The 17,373-nt window shown below is 37.3% G+C and overlaps 1 protein-coding gene across 2 annotated transcripts in view; it reads right to left on the bottom strand.

Moving 5' to 3' along the window:
- Positions 1 to 2,106: 2,106 nt before the first annotated feature.
- The window catches only part of PGAP1 (post-GPI attachment to proteins inositol deacylase 1), a 94,268-nt gene continuing 79,001 nt past the window's right edge, over positions 2,107 to 17,373 (bottom strand). For both annotated transcript variants that reach the window (XM_066233372.1, XM_066233373.1), the window contains 2 exons: positions 12,674 to 12,778; positions 2,107 to 10,490 (listed from right to left, as the gene is read on the bottom strand). In XM_066233372.1, coding sequence (XP_066089469.1) covers positions 10,352 to 10,490; positions 12,674 to 12,778 — 244 coding nt within the window. In that variant the 3' untranslated portion in view covers positions 2,107 to 10,351. The remainder of the gene's footprint in view (positions 10,491 to 12,673; positions 12,779 to 17,373) is intronic.

Raw genomic sequence — 17,373 nt, 5'->3', positions numbered from 1 at the left:
TAAGGTCTCTTTAAAATTCAAAGAATTTAAGGGCTTTTCTTTCACTGAAACATTTTATATATCAGTTCTTTTAATTAAAACTATGGATAAAATGGCATTGAAGTATAGCAAATATGAAAAGGACTTTAGTTCCCTGATACACATACATAACAGGAAGACCTCTAAAATGGTCCCTAAGATTCTCACCCCTGACTGTACACACCTTGTACCATCCATGCCCCTTCAGTGTGGGCAGACTTTGCAAGTACGATGGGAACCCGATCATACCACTTTACACGGCTGAAAGAACTTCACCGCTTTAAGATTGACTCTGAGGGAATTATGTAAGTGGACCTGAGCTAGCAATATGAACACTCTAAATCTGGGCCTAAGGGTCATAAGCTGGGATTAAAAGAGGGAGAGGCCCTGCCCGGTTGGCTCAGTGGTAGAGCATTGGCCTGGCGTGCAGGAGTCCCGGGTTCAATTCCCGGCCAGGGCACATAAGAGAAGCGCCCATCTGCTTCTCCAACCCTCCCCCTCTCCTTCCTCTCTGTCTCTCTCTTCTCCTCCCGCAGCCAAGGCTCCATTGGAGCAAAGTTGGCCCAGGCGCTGAGGATGGCTCTGTGGCCTCTGCCTCAGGTGCTGGAATGGCTTAGAATGGCTCTGGTTGCAGCAGAGCGACACCCCAGATGGGCAGAGCATCGCCCCCTGGTGGGCATGCCGGGTGGATCCCGGTCAGGCGCATGCGGGAGTCTTTCTACCTCCCCGTTTCCAACTTCAGAAAAATACAAAAAAAAAAAAAAAAAAAAAAAAGAGGGAGAAAAACTAGAGGGGACGGCATTTGAGGATCTCATGCTGTGTAGTCAAGTGGCCAATATATTGGGGTGGTTTCAAAATAATCCTTTAAGTATTCAAGTAAAATAAAATACTACAGCTTCCAGTTGTACTTTTCATCTTTAAAATTTTACTTTTGGGGGTATATTTAAAAATATTCACAATGTTAATAAATGTATATAGTTTTTAAATGTTCACCGACTTAAAAGATCCTGGTTAAAACAGTTTATTTATTTATTTTTTTTATTATTATTTTTTTTTCTTTCATTTTTTCATTTTTCTGAAGCTGGAAACGGGGAGAGACAGTCAGACAGACTCCCGCATGCGCCCGACCGGGATCCACCCGGCACGCCCACCAGGGGGCGATGCTCTGCCCATCCTGGGCGTCGCCATATTGTGACCAGAGCCACTCTAGCGCCTGAGGCAGAGGCCACAGAGCCATCCTCAGCGCCCGGGCCATCTCCGCTCCAATGGAGCCTTGGCTGCAGGAGGGGAAGAGAGAGACAGAGAGGAAAGCGCGGCGGAGGGGTGGAGAAGCAAATGGGCGCTTCTCCTGTGTGCCCTGGCCGGGAATCGAACCCGGGTCCTCCGCACGCTAGGCCGACGCTCTACCACTGAGCCAACCGGCCAGGGCAAAACAGTTTAAAAAACACTTCTAATCAACGGGTAAGAAGACACTTATCTCTTGTAAAATGCCCCACCTCGCTTCTTTGCTCCTCTCATTCATTCTGTAATACAGTTTAGATCTATGCTAGTTTCTCAAATTACATAGTCTCTCTCTGGTAACCTGTAATCCTAAAGACAGTCTTTCTAGGAACCCTAGCAATTTAATTTTATTGACTAAAGCAATGTTTGAGAATTACTATTTGGGGCGTTTGTTTAAACAGAATCCCAGGTCTCTTCCTTACAGATCAAATTTAGTAGTTCTAGGAAAACTTAGAAATCTGTTCACAAACAACGTCTGAATCATTCTCATTCTCATGTAACTTGGGAAACTGGCAACATATATCAAGTTAGCATAAGGAAAGTGGAGAGCATGTTCTTTGGGAAAAACGTAACAGTGCGATTCCTTAAAACAGAATATGACCATAAAATGTTCATACACATGCATGTGGGAAGCTACAAAATACCAAACTGGGAATATTATAATTTACCTGTGATATATCACATTATCACATCCATGCTTAGGTGTTCAAATTTCTGAAACACTGGACATGCTGTAAAGAAATCATTTTTTCCCGAGATGGTATTATGGAGAGTAGGTGAACTGGTAAGCAATCTTCGCAACACGTGTTGTTGTTCACCAATTTTATTGTTGAACATTCAGAACACCAGATTATGACAGATTGAAAAGCACCAAAAATTGCTACACATTAATACCTGAGCGGAGAGACTGAAGGCAAATATTCACCTATTAAACCCTACACCATAATGTTGAAACACAGATAAAAACATTCACAACACTCTACAGAATACAATAAATTGCATTTTGTAAATTACAACCAGTTAATATAATAATGTTAATTATATACTATACCAAAAATACACAGAAAAGTACACATAAGTGTATTTAGTACATCATACATTATACAAAGCACTGGGAAGAGCATGCATATTTTAATGGAAAGATCTGCAAGGTGACAATATTTTTTTAGTATATCTTACAGGACAAATTCCTTTGTACCTAAAAAGTACTGTTACTGTGCACTGCATTTTCTGGATGAGAATAAAATTATCAATTTGTAAATAAATGAAATGATTACTGAATCTGTCTCAGCATAACTGTTTATCCTCTATAAACTTTTAACTACAATATAAAACTGATGCAGGCTAACAGCCATGTATTTTATTACATACCCTTGCCCAAACTACTTCCAAGTCAGTTGGACCATGCTTTAAGGAAAGACATGTCTTCTTTCTACATATTTTTAGAGAAACCTAGATTTATGTATTTGTGGGGAGGTAGTGGACATAAAATAGGAAGAAAAAAGGATGTTGAGTTTATATTCAAAATTAAAATAGAAAAATACACAATGCATTTTTAAGAGTTGTGGTCATCGTTTAGCAGAGACCATGAGTGTCCTATGAATGAAATAATTCAATAGAAATTAAACCCATTATTTTAAAAAAGCACTGTAAAAATGCAAGTCTTTACATGAAATAAAAAAGCAAAAGTGGAGTCAGTTTTCTCAATATCTCAAAAATAATTAGGAAGAAAAAAGGAAAAACAAAAAAAGGGGGAAAATAATATTTAAAAATATACTACACAATCTGAGTTTACTTTAATTACTGAAAAATCATTATTGGGTAAAATTATTTTACACGTAAATACAAACCTCAATAATCCGAGGAAAAATAAGTATGGGTCTTCAGGAAGAATTTGTCTTTGATAGAGTATTTCTTTAAAAAGACAAAAAATTACATTTAAGATTAAGATTCATCTCTCCATGTGTAATAAGTTCAGAAGTGCCACCACCTTCTTCTAAAAAATTACTTTCATAAACTTTCACCGAATGTAAATTTCTATGTCTATAAAGTTTAAGTCAATTTTAATCCGAAATGAGAACTCTGAAATTAAGAGTGGCTTCTCGAGTGAAAGTCCTGCAAATATTTATACTAAGAGAAATACTGGTCAACTTTCACTTTAAACTTTTACTTCACCAACTCACAGGAAAGGAGTTGGGGCTGACTGGAGAGGGCCATCGATCATAAAACTCACAGTTATAAAACTGCAGGGCGCTCCTTCACCACTTTAAGGCACAGTCTGTTTTACCCCAAACGACTATAAATTCAAGGTCACAGTGATAATATGCATTCAATTTTGGTCTGGTTTCTCATGGGTACATTGCTACATTTAGTTAGGCATAACTTTAAGAAACCATAATACAATCACTTTGAAATAATATATTTAAATCCTTTTATATTTCTAAAAATGTAAATACACAGTACAATTTCGTAATTTATATACACTAAAAAATTGGAGTTGCTCTCCCTCCACAGTGGAGGAGGTTATTTCTACCAACATTCTGACAAATATATATTTAATTATGTAGAAAGCATGGTTATTTTAAATACAGTCATCTCCTACTTAGGATAACATTATTCAATACGAAGGACAAACTCATTCCAAAAACAATGTTCACTTAATTTTTAGGTCCTGTATATCATCTTCTTACTGATATCCACAGTCCCTACCAGATTATTAGATACACTGTCAGTTAATCAAGGTTAAATACCTTCATATTTGGATTTCTCAGCTGCCTCTTTACTGCCAAGGCTGCAAACTGCAACGATATTATTAGGCTGAGAAACAGTAAGTGACATTAAGTCAAGGAAAATACTATAATATGAGGAATTAAAATTCCCTTAGAGAATTTGTATAAGGGAAAAATTAATGAGTTTTAACCAGATAAACATAACAGTTTTTGAGTCTATCATATTTCTACTTTTCTCTCAAGTACATTGTACCAATGCTAACACCTTAGCATTAACAACGTGATTTTTTAGTAACATTTTCCTCTAAGATGCATTTTAAAATATTTATTTCATTGTACTATATTAGGTTCTAGTGGACAATTTTCTCTTGTGAAACAAGTAACTGTACAAAGGGACTAAATAAAAATGCAAAGAAAATAAATTTTATAAACATGCATTACATGAGAGACACCCATACTAAAAATGATCTATGCAACAAAATCTTACGTTTTGCATCACAGAATGAATCTGAAGTAAGACTACTTCAAATGATTACTTCAATTAATCTGAGAGATCATTGGATAAACTAACTTTTACCCCCCCAAATCAGAGAACATTATTCCAGAAATTAGATACAAAGACGCTATAAGCTTTATATATTTTCAAAGAAAATTAGGATATGGAATATAAGTTTTGAAGATTTACATAAATTCTAAATGAAAAATACTGAAAAAATAATTTTTCCTTTAATCCCAATATGCTAAGAAAAGTTCATTGGCACAAATATCTGGAGGTATTTTACATTTTCATTTAGCTTTGGTGGCAAAGTGTGTTTTGCTAATCATATGAATACAGTTATATTTTCCAATGTAGAGGTTTATGCTAAAAACAGTTCAAATTCATCTTTTCTTCCTAAAAAAGGGATGTAAAAAGTCCAATATGAAACAAAATAAATGAAACATGAAATACAAAATATGCCTATCATTTAGGCTTTTGAACAGTTAATAGTTATATGCTTTGTCTATAAATCTTTTACTCATAACATTACTACCATACAAATACTAAAAACCAAGACAACAATAAAAAATATAGCATAGGAACTTTACAAAATGGCTACTTTTAGACTTCCTAAACTAAGATTAAGATTCAAATATGCAAACAAATTTACACTTAACTGATCAAAATACATCAACAGTATTTTTCATAAGTGTTCAAAGTTACAATGTACAGAATCAGTCTAGAATAATTCTGACTCATACATATCAAGTTCTATACAAAGTTATCAGAAATTAACTGGTTACTTGGTATTTCAAAACAGTCATGTTTGGAAGCATAATATGCCAAACTCTTTTAGTAAGTACTGTACTTGATTTAAAAACTTTCAGCCACTGACAATATAATCAAGATATAGCTTAGAATATCACCTAACATTCAAAAGACATATGTTACCAGTTCAGGTATACTGTCAGTAGGCAAAAGTAGGTTTACAGTTGTGAGTACATGAAACACAGAATGCATTCTTGTATTATTTTCCATACGAACTGTATACGTACCTTTGCCCACTCCTGTATTTATACTATTAATGAAATAGTAGTCTATTCTCACTATTTTCAAACTTTATTCCATTGTTAAAATTAACTTATTAATACACAAAATTCAGTCTTCTGTATTCAGAATATATTATCAAAAAAGTAGAATCTTGAGCATTTATGGTACACATATTTGGATTTGGATTATGGACCTGACTTTTCTTTCATACCATTCTTATTAACAATAAAGAACATGAGTAGCCACACAGACTTCCTCTTTCCTTAGGTTGATAAAACTTATTATTAAAGAATGCATGAGTAATATGTATAAATAAAAGTTCATTAAAGAATGTGAAATGTTCTGTTCAAAAGACTGCAATAAAATTTAGCACCTGATCATCTTATTATTTTGTAAAATTATCTTCTACATTTATTTATCTTATGTGGCAACAAAGTTTTCTGCCAGGGTCTAATTTCATAATATAAAGATACTTTTGTTATTTCCTTTACCCTGGGGAGTGCCATGTTTTCCAAACTGACTCCCCGCCCCCCAAATTTTCACAATGAATCTTGTTTCTATGAAACAGAAGTTCACAAATCTGAAACAATGAGAAAACAAAAAATGGTGATGAAAAGTAACCAACAAATGTCCAGTCATAGACGGTCCCAACACATTAAAATTTTTTCTTCCAACTGATTTTAATTTATTAAAATTGCAGTTGCAGCACTGTAAAGTTTTATGCTAAACCTTATAATAAAGCACAGCATTACACTAATTTAGACCTAATTTCTAAGGTGAAAATATAGGCCAATTGTATTTTCTGGGGATTCAAAGATCAATAGCCCTAGTTTGTCTCATAATCTTTGTGGTTTCCTTATTTTTCCCTGAACTTTCAAGAACTAAACTAAAAATTGTTTTACCTTTTATTTTTCTTGACCACCTTCTATAAGAAGTGTTAATGAACAGTGAGGTAAAATATACAGTATTTTCTAAGTGAAAACTGTAAAGAACTAAGACAAGTATAGAAACTAGATAATGAACATACCAGATAATACACGTCCTATAAGTATGTATGTGTGGTGGAAATGCGTACCATCTGCATGAGTGATAAGTTAATCAAAAACAAACATTTTCTAGGCCTATTATAGTTCTTTTTCCTTACTGTAAAATCATGTAGATATCATAGGTGTAGTTCAATCAAGAAAAGGTTTCCATTATATATATCTAATTTATTGGGCCAAAATATGAAAGAAAAAAAAAGACTGATACATGATCGATGTGCACTGAAGAGTCTGAAATATCAATGTTAACCAGGCACAAATGGGTTTTTTTAGGACCACTATTTTATGTATTTTCATTCTGGTGACAAGAAAAGAGCAGCAGAATGTGTTTAACTTCTGGCACGAAAGAAATACAGAAAAAAGGGGCTTTAGTGGTTTCTATTGTGTCACCAGTTCTAAATTATAAGAGCAGTAACTCAAAGGAGGCTTTAGAAACACTGAAAGTAGGCAGGGCTCTTCGTGCCTAGTCATTATTTGATTCCGTTATCAACAATAGGATCCAACTCATCAACTGCTAAATAAAAACGTTGTAACATTAGAGCTCAGAAGTTTGTTGAATTAGATAATCCCTATCAACAATTTCATTTTTAGTAACAACACTAATAAAACTGTGCTGTTTTACCAGCTAATAATATGTAAGTTATAAACATGACAGAAACAATGTGCAATTTAAACACAAAAACACTTTCCTCTACTCAAGTGATAGAAACATCAATTTTGCTCATCTACAGAGCCTACCTATCTTCTCAGCTCTGTTAGTTATTTGGGTTAAAGTGCATCAAGACTTGGTGAGACCCTGTCAAAATGTAAAAAATACAGTGTCCCCGTAAATCATGGTGCACTTTTGACCGGTCACAGGAAAGCAACAAAAGATGATAGAAATGTGAAATCTACACCAAATAAAAGGAAAACTCTCCCAGTTTCATACCTATTCAGTGCAGTTCAATGTGGGCTCACGCACAGTTGTTTTAGGGCTCTCTTAAGTAGCTATCCCGTATAGCCTCTACAGACTCGTCACTGACTGGTGGCCTCCCAGAACGGGGTTTCTCCACCAAACTGCTGGTTTCCTTCAACTGCTTATCCCACCGAGTAATGTTATTCCTATGTGGTGGCGCTTCGTTATAAACGCGCTGATATTCACATTGCACTTTGGTCACGGATTCGAATTTAGTGAGTCACAGAACACACTGAACTTTCCTCTGTACCATCCACATCTTGACTGGCATGGCCGTGGGCTGCTCCGCTGTATACATGGTGTTACATCATCATCTGCACATGAGCACATGCTGCCACAGCATCCTACAGAAACTGAGAGGGTTTTCCTTTTATTTGGTGCAGTTTCACATTTCTATCATCTTTTGTTGCTTTCCTGTGACCGGTCAAAAGTGCACCATGACTTTACGGACACACTGTAGTATGTCTACATAGTTATGTATATAATAGCTATAGACCCAATCTACTGTTGTTTCTAAAGTGTTCCATTAGAATCCTTTTTGAAGTTCTAAAGTGAAATATTTTGTTGGAATAAATAAAACTTTAGTATTTGATAACTATGTACATTCACATGAAAATATTTTAGTAAGAATTAGTGTGGCTAGTCTGTGGCTTAAAAAAGCTAATGTACTACTCACAAATGAGAAATTTAAGCTTGTTACATTTTATTTATGAGCAGTACTGACTAAACAAGGAGACTTCAATAAAATTATTATGGCTCTCAATAGAGGATTCAAATGGATGAATTTTCTAAAGTTATTTCTACATATAAATCTAAGTTCAAATTCAGAAATAGTGAAATAACACATTTAATCTGTAACTTGAATTACATATGTGAAAGAATAAAAGATGCCATGTGTATAAAAGTTATTTAAGAGAACATGTATAGCTAAAAAGGCAGATGTGTCCTTATTTAAATATATATGTGGTATGCCAAGGGACAAGTGTGTAATCTAATAAATTATCTTTTCTTCCAGGTACCGAACACACAACAAGCCATTCTGTATTTTATCCCTTTTGCTACTTCTCTCAGATAAGAGCCTGGTATGTCTGCCATGTCTACTATGAGGTTATCACTTCCCTTTAATGGAATTAGTGAAAATATGAGTTCTGAACAATAGGCATCAAGTTTTGAAAAACAACAATGAAATCAAACAAACTTACAAGCCTCAGAAATGATAACAAGACTTTCTTCAAATGAAGCCAAAAGAGCAAAGACTTGAGGAACAACTGAGAATAGAAATGGGGTAACCCTGCATAGGCAGTAACATGGGCTAACCCTGTATAGGCAGTAACAGCTGGGAGGCTCTACTGGAATTCTGATGCAATGGCAGATAAAATGAACCTGGTACTCTAGGACATTCCTAGGTACTAAGGATGCAAATTCACAGATGCAACAGTGGAATTCTGAGTCTTAAGGACTTGAGAGGTTTTAGGTATTTATAGCATATGCATCTTCAGCAGCGGTTCTTAACCTGTGGGTCGCGACCCACAGGTTGAGAACCGCTGATCTACAGGAACAGTTCTATCAGCCAGGTACACCTCAGCCTGAATTAATTCATTCTTAAGGCAAAGACACCTAGCTCCATTACCTACTTCCCACTCCTGTAGCTAAAAGTGAGCTGAAATCTGAAATGAAATAGAAATATTATTTTTTATCTTTCAAATAGTGACTTGGCAAATTAAGATTCCACTATTAAACCTAGTGGCTAAAGCCTCCAATTTATTCAAGTACACTGTTTATACTTATGCTACTAATGGGGTAACAGTTTGTCTGTTACCATTAATAATTGCGCATATCAAATGTGGTACTGCACTTGGTCATGCTAATTTTTTTCTATAGTAATCAAAACTGCACATCTAGAGTTTTTCTGACCACTGGAATTTAGTTATGCTAACAATCCATCTTGACCTGAGGCACTTCTGGAAACCATGGGTCAATGGTTAAACTGGGAAGCAATATAGATTGAACAGCTGGCCTGCTCCAATCCCAGTAAGTAAACATCTATGAGAATTTTCTTTCAATTTAACAACAGATTTCTTTAATAGTCTCCTCGTGTTCACCAAGACTAAAACTAAGAATTGTATTTGAAAAGTAACAAGAACATTTCATTAAGTTTTGAGTATGAATTATATTTCTATCCATCAGTGTTGCATTGGCTACTAAGAAAACATGTTTCCTTAGAATAAAAAGGTGTATTTTCATAGATGTAAGAAAACAAAAGATCTACATTGTTCACTGTGGCTGCCAAAAACTGATCAAAGGCTCTCTGTGGCTACTTCACTTTTGAGAAACCCAACATTTGTGTATTTCAACCTCGTAAGACTGATTCCTCAATATATGTACTGTAGTAAATACAGAGTAACCCAGTTTTCCGAAGGAAGTTTGATGAAATGAGCAGAATGCTTGAGGTGAGATCACAAAAAGTGTTTTACATTTACTGAGCGTTCCGGAGAAGATTCCTGGTGTGGCCAATCAGGCGGACCAGCTGATAGGCAGAGGAGTCCTCCAAGACAGTGTCCACCATACCATCTTACTAATATTTAAAAAATGACTAGTACACCAACGCCACACCACAGAACACAACCATGCTTCAACTACTCTCTTCAAGCATTACAAAACTAATTTCCTATTTTCAAGACTGTAAAAATAGGTCTTCTCCAAAGGATCATGTTGTCCACATTGATGGATCTGTGCAGTCTTTCTTAGTACTGACCCTAAAGGCAAAAATCAACCTCATCATTCCTTAAATCCAATCTTACATAAAGTTGCATAACGCATGGAGTAAAAGAGGGATGAAGACAAAGCACGGGACCCTGTATAAGTGTGAAGACCCAAAAGCAATCACACCAACAGCCAGAGGAAGCGGAAACTGTGAAGTAGTCTTCAACAATTTACTGTAAAGAGAGAGAGAAATATACATTACTTAATGTACATTGTGAGCAAAAACAGAATATGTTGATTGTTTATACAGTTTGAGAAAGTGTTCTAAGTGATATGGGATGAATTTTTCATATAATGAAATTAACTGTCCATAATTTAAAAAATGATCAATCCAAGCCATATATTGACTGAAAAAAGAAAAAGTATTTCTTTTTTTTTTCCTTCTTTTTCTAAGTAAGAGAAGGGGAGACTCCTGCATGTGCCCCAACCAGGACCCGCCCGGCAACACACCTCTGGGGCCGATGCTCTGCCCAGCTGGGGCCATGCTCACAATAGAGCTATATTTTAGCATCTGAGGGGGAGGCTCCATGGAGCCATCCTCAGTGGCCAGGGCTGATGCGCTTGAATCAATTGAGCCATGGCTGCGGGAGGAGAAGAGAGAGAGAGAAAGAGAAAGACAGAGAGGAAGGGGTGGAGAAGCAGATGGTTGCTTCTCCTGCGTGCCCTGACCAGAATCAAACCTGGGACATCGACATGTCGGGCTGATGTTCTACCACTGAGCAGACTGGCCAGGGCCAAAAAGTATTCCTATAAAGTAAATAACTAGTTTTGTTTCTTTAAAATATTTTTAACAACAGAAAAATACTAGTTGGTCTTTCATTCAGCAATTCTACCACTAGAAATATAACAAAAATAATCAATAATGTTTACTAAGATTTAGCTACAAAAATAGTAAACCCTACTTAAAATGGCAAAAGGAAAAAAACAAAAAACCTCTCAACCAAATAAAAAAGGAATCAACTTAATTTGTAACAGGAGAATGTACATATTTTTAAAAGAAAAATACAAATAGTCCCCATTTTATGATGGTTAGACTTTGGAGTTTTGGATTTGTCGATGGCGTGAAAGGGATATGCATTCAGTAGAAATCCTAATTTGAATTTGTATTTTGATGTTTTTCTGGCTAGCACTATGTGGTAAAACATTCTCTTGTGATGCTGGGCAGTGGAGACAGCCACACTCACAGTGAGCCACGCAGTCATGAGGGTGAACAACCAGTACTCTACAGTGGTGTAGTAAGTGCATTCTCGACTTAGGATATTTTCAGTTAAAGATGGGCTGGCTTATCGTGACGGAACCCTATCAAAGTCTAGAAGCATCTGTACTATCATGAAAATTTATCACCTTTCACTTTACAAATAGAGAAAATGAGGATAAGAGGGGTTAAGAAAATTGCCTAATGATATGGAGCTATTAAATAGCAGAGCCAAGATTTAAACCTCAGGTCAGCCTGATTCTAGAATATCTGTGAATACCTGCCAGAATCAATGGAAAAGGCTCTGAAAACAACCAACCTGTCAATGAAAAGTCAAGTTTTCTTATGGAGACTTTTAAACACATACATAAATAGATCACAGTATAATGAACCTCATATACTGGTCACCCAGCTTCAAAAATTATCAAGTCACGGCCAAACTTACTTTACCTGTATTTCTATACACTTTCCACTACTGAGCAAACTGGCTCAGTATTTTTTGGAAGAAAATTTTGAGACATCATACCCTTTAAGGGTTAACTTTTTAAAGAAAAAACATAATTATAAACCCATAATTAAGAAAAAATATACTTCCATATAAACTATATTTGCATATACACCATAATTACTATCAGTTTTCCTTTTAGGAATAGTCAAAGTTTTAGAAAGAGCATACTTTAGACTTAAAAGGAAGAGTGACAGCCTGACCAGGTGGTAGCACAGCGGATAGAGTGTCAGACTGGGATGCAAAGGACCCAATTTCAAAACCCCAAGGTCGCTGGTTTGAGCATGGGTTCACCATCTTGAGCATGGGGTCGCTGGCTTGAATTTGGGATCACAGACATGACCCTGTGGTCACTGGCTTGAAGCCCAAGGGCTCTGTCTTGAGTCCAAGATCACTGGCTTGAGCAAGGGGTCACTCGCTCTGCTGTAGCCCCCCCCCCCAGTCAAGGCACATATGAGAAAGCAATCGATGAACAACTAAGGAGCTACAATGAAAGATTGAAGCTTCTCATCTCTCTCCCCTCCTCCCTTCCTGTCTGTCTGTCCTTACCTGTCCCTCTCTGTCTCTCTCTCTGTCACAAAAAGAAAATAAGAAAAGAAAAAAGGGTGAAAAAGACCAGGAATAAATGTGAGAAAAGATAGAATAAATAACCATACCTTGATTTTATTGAAACAGTGTAAGTATTTCCAAGAACTGCCATAGTTGGAATAAGGATAAATGCCAAAGGTTTACATGGGTCAGGATCAAGTTTCAAGTAATACCTATATCAAAGAGAAAAAAACATAACAGGAATCAACAAAGCACACCTGATCATTTTAAATGATCAGAATCAAATTCAAATTGCAAAATATTTCAGTAGTAGTATGCATATAAAAGTTCTAAACAGCTCATGAAATCTTTGATAATTTTTGCTCTAGATGATATTTATACCAAAATTTTATGTAAGACTTACTGCATAAACTACTATAGGAAATAAATATATTCACTATAAAAGCACTTTTTCTTTTTTGGTTCTGTTATTTATTTTACTCTGATACTTATTACGTCCTTCCTTCTACTTCCTCTAGGCTTTGTTGTTCCTTTTCTAGTTCTTGTAGGTGCAGGGTTAGATTTGAGATTTTTCTTGCTTCTTGAGGTATGGTTATAATGCTCTGACCTTCCCTCTCATGACTACTTTTGCTGTGGCCCATAGATTTGGGGTTGCTGTTTGTTCATTTTCATTTGTTTTAAAGAAATGTTAGATTTCTTCCTTATCATTGTCAACTCATTTGTTATTTAATAATATGCTATTTAGTCTCCAGGTGTTTGAATATTTTTCAGTTTTTCTATTGTAGTTGATTTCTAGTTTCATGTCATCGTGGTCATAGAAGATAGTTGGTAAGATGTTTTTTAAACTTTTTTTTTTTTTTTTCATTTTTCTGAAGCTGGAAACAGGGAAAGACAGTCAGACAGACTCCCGCATGCGCCCGACCGGGATCCACCCGGCACGCCCACCATGGGGCGACGCTCTACCCACCAGGGGGCAATGCTCTGCCCCTCCGGGGTGTCACCATGTTGCGACCAGAGCCACTCTAGCGCCTGGGGTAGAGGCCACAGAGCCATCCCCAGCGCCCGGGCCATCTTTGCTCCAATGGAGCCTTAGCTGCAGGAGGGGAAGAGAGAGGCAGAGAGGAAAGCACGGCAGAGGGGTGGAGAAGCAAATGGGCACTTCTCCTGTGTGCCCTGGCCGGGAATCTAACCCGGGTCCTCCACACGCTAGGCAGACGCTCTACCACTGAGCCAACTGGCCAGGGCTTTTTAAAACTTTTATTTACTAATTTTAGTGTGAGAGGAAGGGAGATAGAGAGAGACAGGAACATTGATCTGTTCCTGTATGTGCCCTAATTGGGGATCAAATTGGGAATTTCTGTGCTTTGAGATGATGCTTTAACCAACTAAGCTGCCCAGCCATGGCAAGATTCCAATCTTCTTAAATGTTTTTTGTCGGGAGCCGATCCACTAATGCTGGCTAACTAGGTCACAGCAGGAGAAGATCCACAACTGCTGGTTGACAAAGTCACAGCAAAAGAAGATAGAGTCACTGCAGTGAAGACTAATAGCTGCGGGTTGACAAAGTCACCGCAAAGGAAAGGCACAACGATACTTCCCCCTTTAATCTTTTGAATTAATCTGGCCTTATATTCCCCCCTTTTTGGGTGTGTGCTATTATTTATGGCATAGGGATAATAGTACCATGCTTTCCCTGTAGATTCGTAGTAATTTCTTTGTAAATGAGACAGAAGGTGTAAGTTCCACAGAAAAGCCTGTAAGCCCCTTGAACTGGGCTCATAAACATAAGAGGCTGGCCATGATATCCCTCATAAAGGGTTAAGTTTGTAGGAGAATTTCTTCTTATTAATCATGTTAGAAAGAATAAAGTTAGAACTTAACTAGTGTATGAATATAGTAAATGAATCAAGTTTAACTAGACATTAGAATCTTAGGTAAGGTGTAGTGGAGTGGCCCGTTGCGTGGCCTTGGATAGGAGTGCAGCTGGCAAGTAAAGAATGTTTTGTTAAAAGACTTGTTTTGTCACTGAAGGCAGTTGCTGGGCTTTTCTCAGTAAAACATTCTCATGAGATTTTTGTATTTTCCAAGAATAAGGAGAGGAATGTGGTGGGATTCATAGCAGCAATAGCAATTAATGCCTTCTGATATTATGTTGCTACTAGCTATCTTGCAGGTGCACTCTATATATCTTTAAGTAAAAGTTACTCTTAATGCTATGTTAGTTTCTTAAACAGCAAGCCTTTTGTAGTCTTGTGAAGAAAGAATTAGGACACTACATGAACTCAAGGCTATTTGTCTGAGCAAGCGGTGGTCCTTTGCTAGTCCTTGATGATTTCGTCTGCTATCTCTCTCTGTGCCCTTGACTCACAACAAGAGTAAAATAGAGTTATTAATTAGTACTAATCTTTTAGAAGTTTGTACCGATATTGTTATTACTATTCAAGTTATTGTATAACTGTACTTTGAATAACTTACCACCTGACTTGTAGCTTATAGATATGAATTAACTGTTATCTAAAAATATGTAACCATAGTGAAACTAAAACAATGATGTATTCAAAATACCATGTGATTGTAACTTAGTGTGTGTGCATAAAAAGTAAAGCTAGACCAGCATTTAGTGGAGATGCCTGGCAGTAAATGCTAACTAGAGAATAAAGAGAAAGAAAAGAATTCGGCTCTCTCACTCGATTTTCGCCAACGCCGTCTCTTCCTGTGGGACCCCTGGATCCCCCCCGGGGCTGGACCCCGGCAGTTTTTGGTATCATATTTTTCTGAAGTGAGAAGCGGTGGGGTGGGGGGAGGCAGATAGATTCCCACATGCACCCGGCATGCCCACCAGGGGATGCTTTGCCCATCTGGGGCATTGCTCCACTGCAATCGAAGCCATTCTAGTGCCTGAGGCAGACACCATGGAGCCATCCTCAGTGCACGGGTCAATTTGGCACCAACAGAGCCTTGGCTGCGGGAGGGGAAGAGAGAGATAGAGAAAAAGGTGAGGGGGAAGGGTGGCGAAGCAGATGGGCGCTTCTCCTGTGTGCCCTGGATGGGAATTGAACCCAGGACTTCCACACGCCAGGCTGACACTCTATTACTGAGCCAACCAGCCAGGGCTTACCATGAGCACTTGAAAAGAATGTATATTCTGATGCTTTGGCATGAAATGTTCTGAAGATACCAATTAAATCCAGTTGATCTAGTGTGTCATTTAAGGTTGCTTTTTCTTTGTTGATTTTGTCTGGAGGATCTATCCATCAATGTCAGTGGGGTGTTACAATCCCCTACTATTACTTTATTGCTGTCAATCTCTCATTTTGTGTCCATCAAAATCTGCCTTATATACTTAGGTGCTCCTATATTGGGTGCATACATATTTATAATGATTACATCCTCTTGTTCAATTGCTCCCTTTATTATTATGTAGTAATCTTCTTTGTCCCTTTGTTTTAAAGACTATTTGCCAGACACAAGTATTGCCATCCCAGCTTTTTTTTCATTTCCATTTGGATGAAATATCATGTATTTTTTTCCATCCCTTCACTTTCAGTCTATGTGTATCTTTTGTTCTCAGGTGGGTCTCTTGTACACAGCATATATATGGGTCATGTTTTCTTATTTATTCAGCTACCCTGTGTCTTCTGATTGGAGAATTTAATCCATTTCCATTTAAGGTTATTTGTGTTATGTACTTATTTATTGCAGTTTTACTCTTTAAACTTGTAACCCTCTTTCTTTCAATTTCTTTGTTCCTTTCCTCTTCTTATAACATTTCTTGCAATACTGGTTTGGTGGTAATGAACTCCTTTAGCCCTCCCTCACCTCTTGTGTGTGTGTGTGTGTGTGTGTGTGTGTGTCTGGGAAGCTCTTTATTTTTCCTTCAATTTTGAATGAGATAGCTTTGCTGGATAGAGTAATCTTGGTTGGAGGTTCTTGTTTTGCATCACTTTGAATATTTATTTCTTGCCAATCCCTTCTGGCCTTAAGTGTTTCTGTTGAGAAATCAGATGTCAGCCTTATGGGGGCTCCTTCATAGGTAATTGTTTTTCTCTTGTAGCTTTTAGTATTCTTTGTCTCTTACCTTTGACCCTTTAATTATAATGTGCCTTGGTGTAGGCCTTTTTGGATTCATCTTAAAGGAACTGTGCTTCTTTAACTTGTGTGATCTTTTTCCTTCATCAGGTTAGGGAAGTTTACAACTATGATGACTTCAAACAAGTTTATTCTTTGTTCATTCTCTTCTTCTTCAGGAACCCCTATGATGCAGGTGTTGTTTCACTTGATGTTGGCATAGAGGTCTCTTAAGCGTTTCCTCAGCCTTCTTGAGCTTCTCTCTTTCCTTTTTGCTGCTCTGCTTCTGTGCTTACCTTTATCTTGTGCTTTAAAATCACTGACTCAAACCTTTGCTTCATCCAACTTGCTGTTGATTCCTTCTAGTGCAGTCTTCATTTTAGATGTTGTATTCACCATTTCTGACTGTTTCTTTTCTATGTTTTTTTTTTTTTTAATGAGAGGAGGGAAGATAGTGAGACAGTCTCTTGCATGTACCCCAACCGGGATCCACCTGGCAACTCCTGTCTGGGGAAGATGCTCAACTTTGAGCTATTTTTAGTACCTGATGCTGATGCTCAGACCATCTGAGTTATCCTCAGCACCTGGGACCAATGCTCAAACCAACTGAGTCACTGGCTGCAGGAGGAGAAGATGAAGAGAAGGGAAACAGGGAGGGGAAGAGTAGCAGATAGTCACTTCTCTTGTGTGCCCTGACTGGGCATTGAACCTGGGTAGTCCACATGCTGGGCCAACGCTC

This window comes from Saccopteryx bilineata, chromosome 5 (assembly GCF_036850765.1).
Source record: "Saccopteryx bilineata isolate mSacBil1 chromosome 5, mSacBil1_pri_phased_curated, whole genome shotgun sequence".
In the NCBI taxonomy this organism is placed as follows: Eukaryota; Metazoa; Chordata; class Mammalia; order Chiroptera; family Emballonuridae; genus Saccopteryx; species Saccopteryx bilineata.
This window is presented reverse-complemented; position numbering and strand designations above follow the sequence as displayed.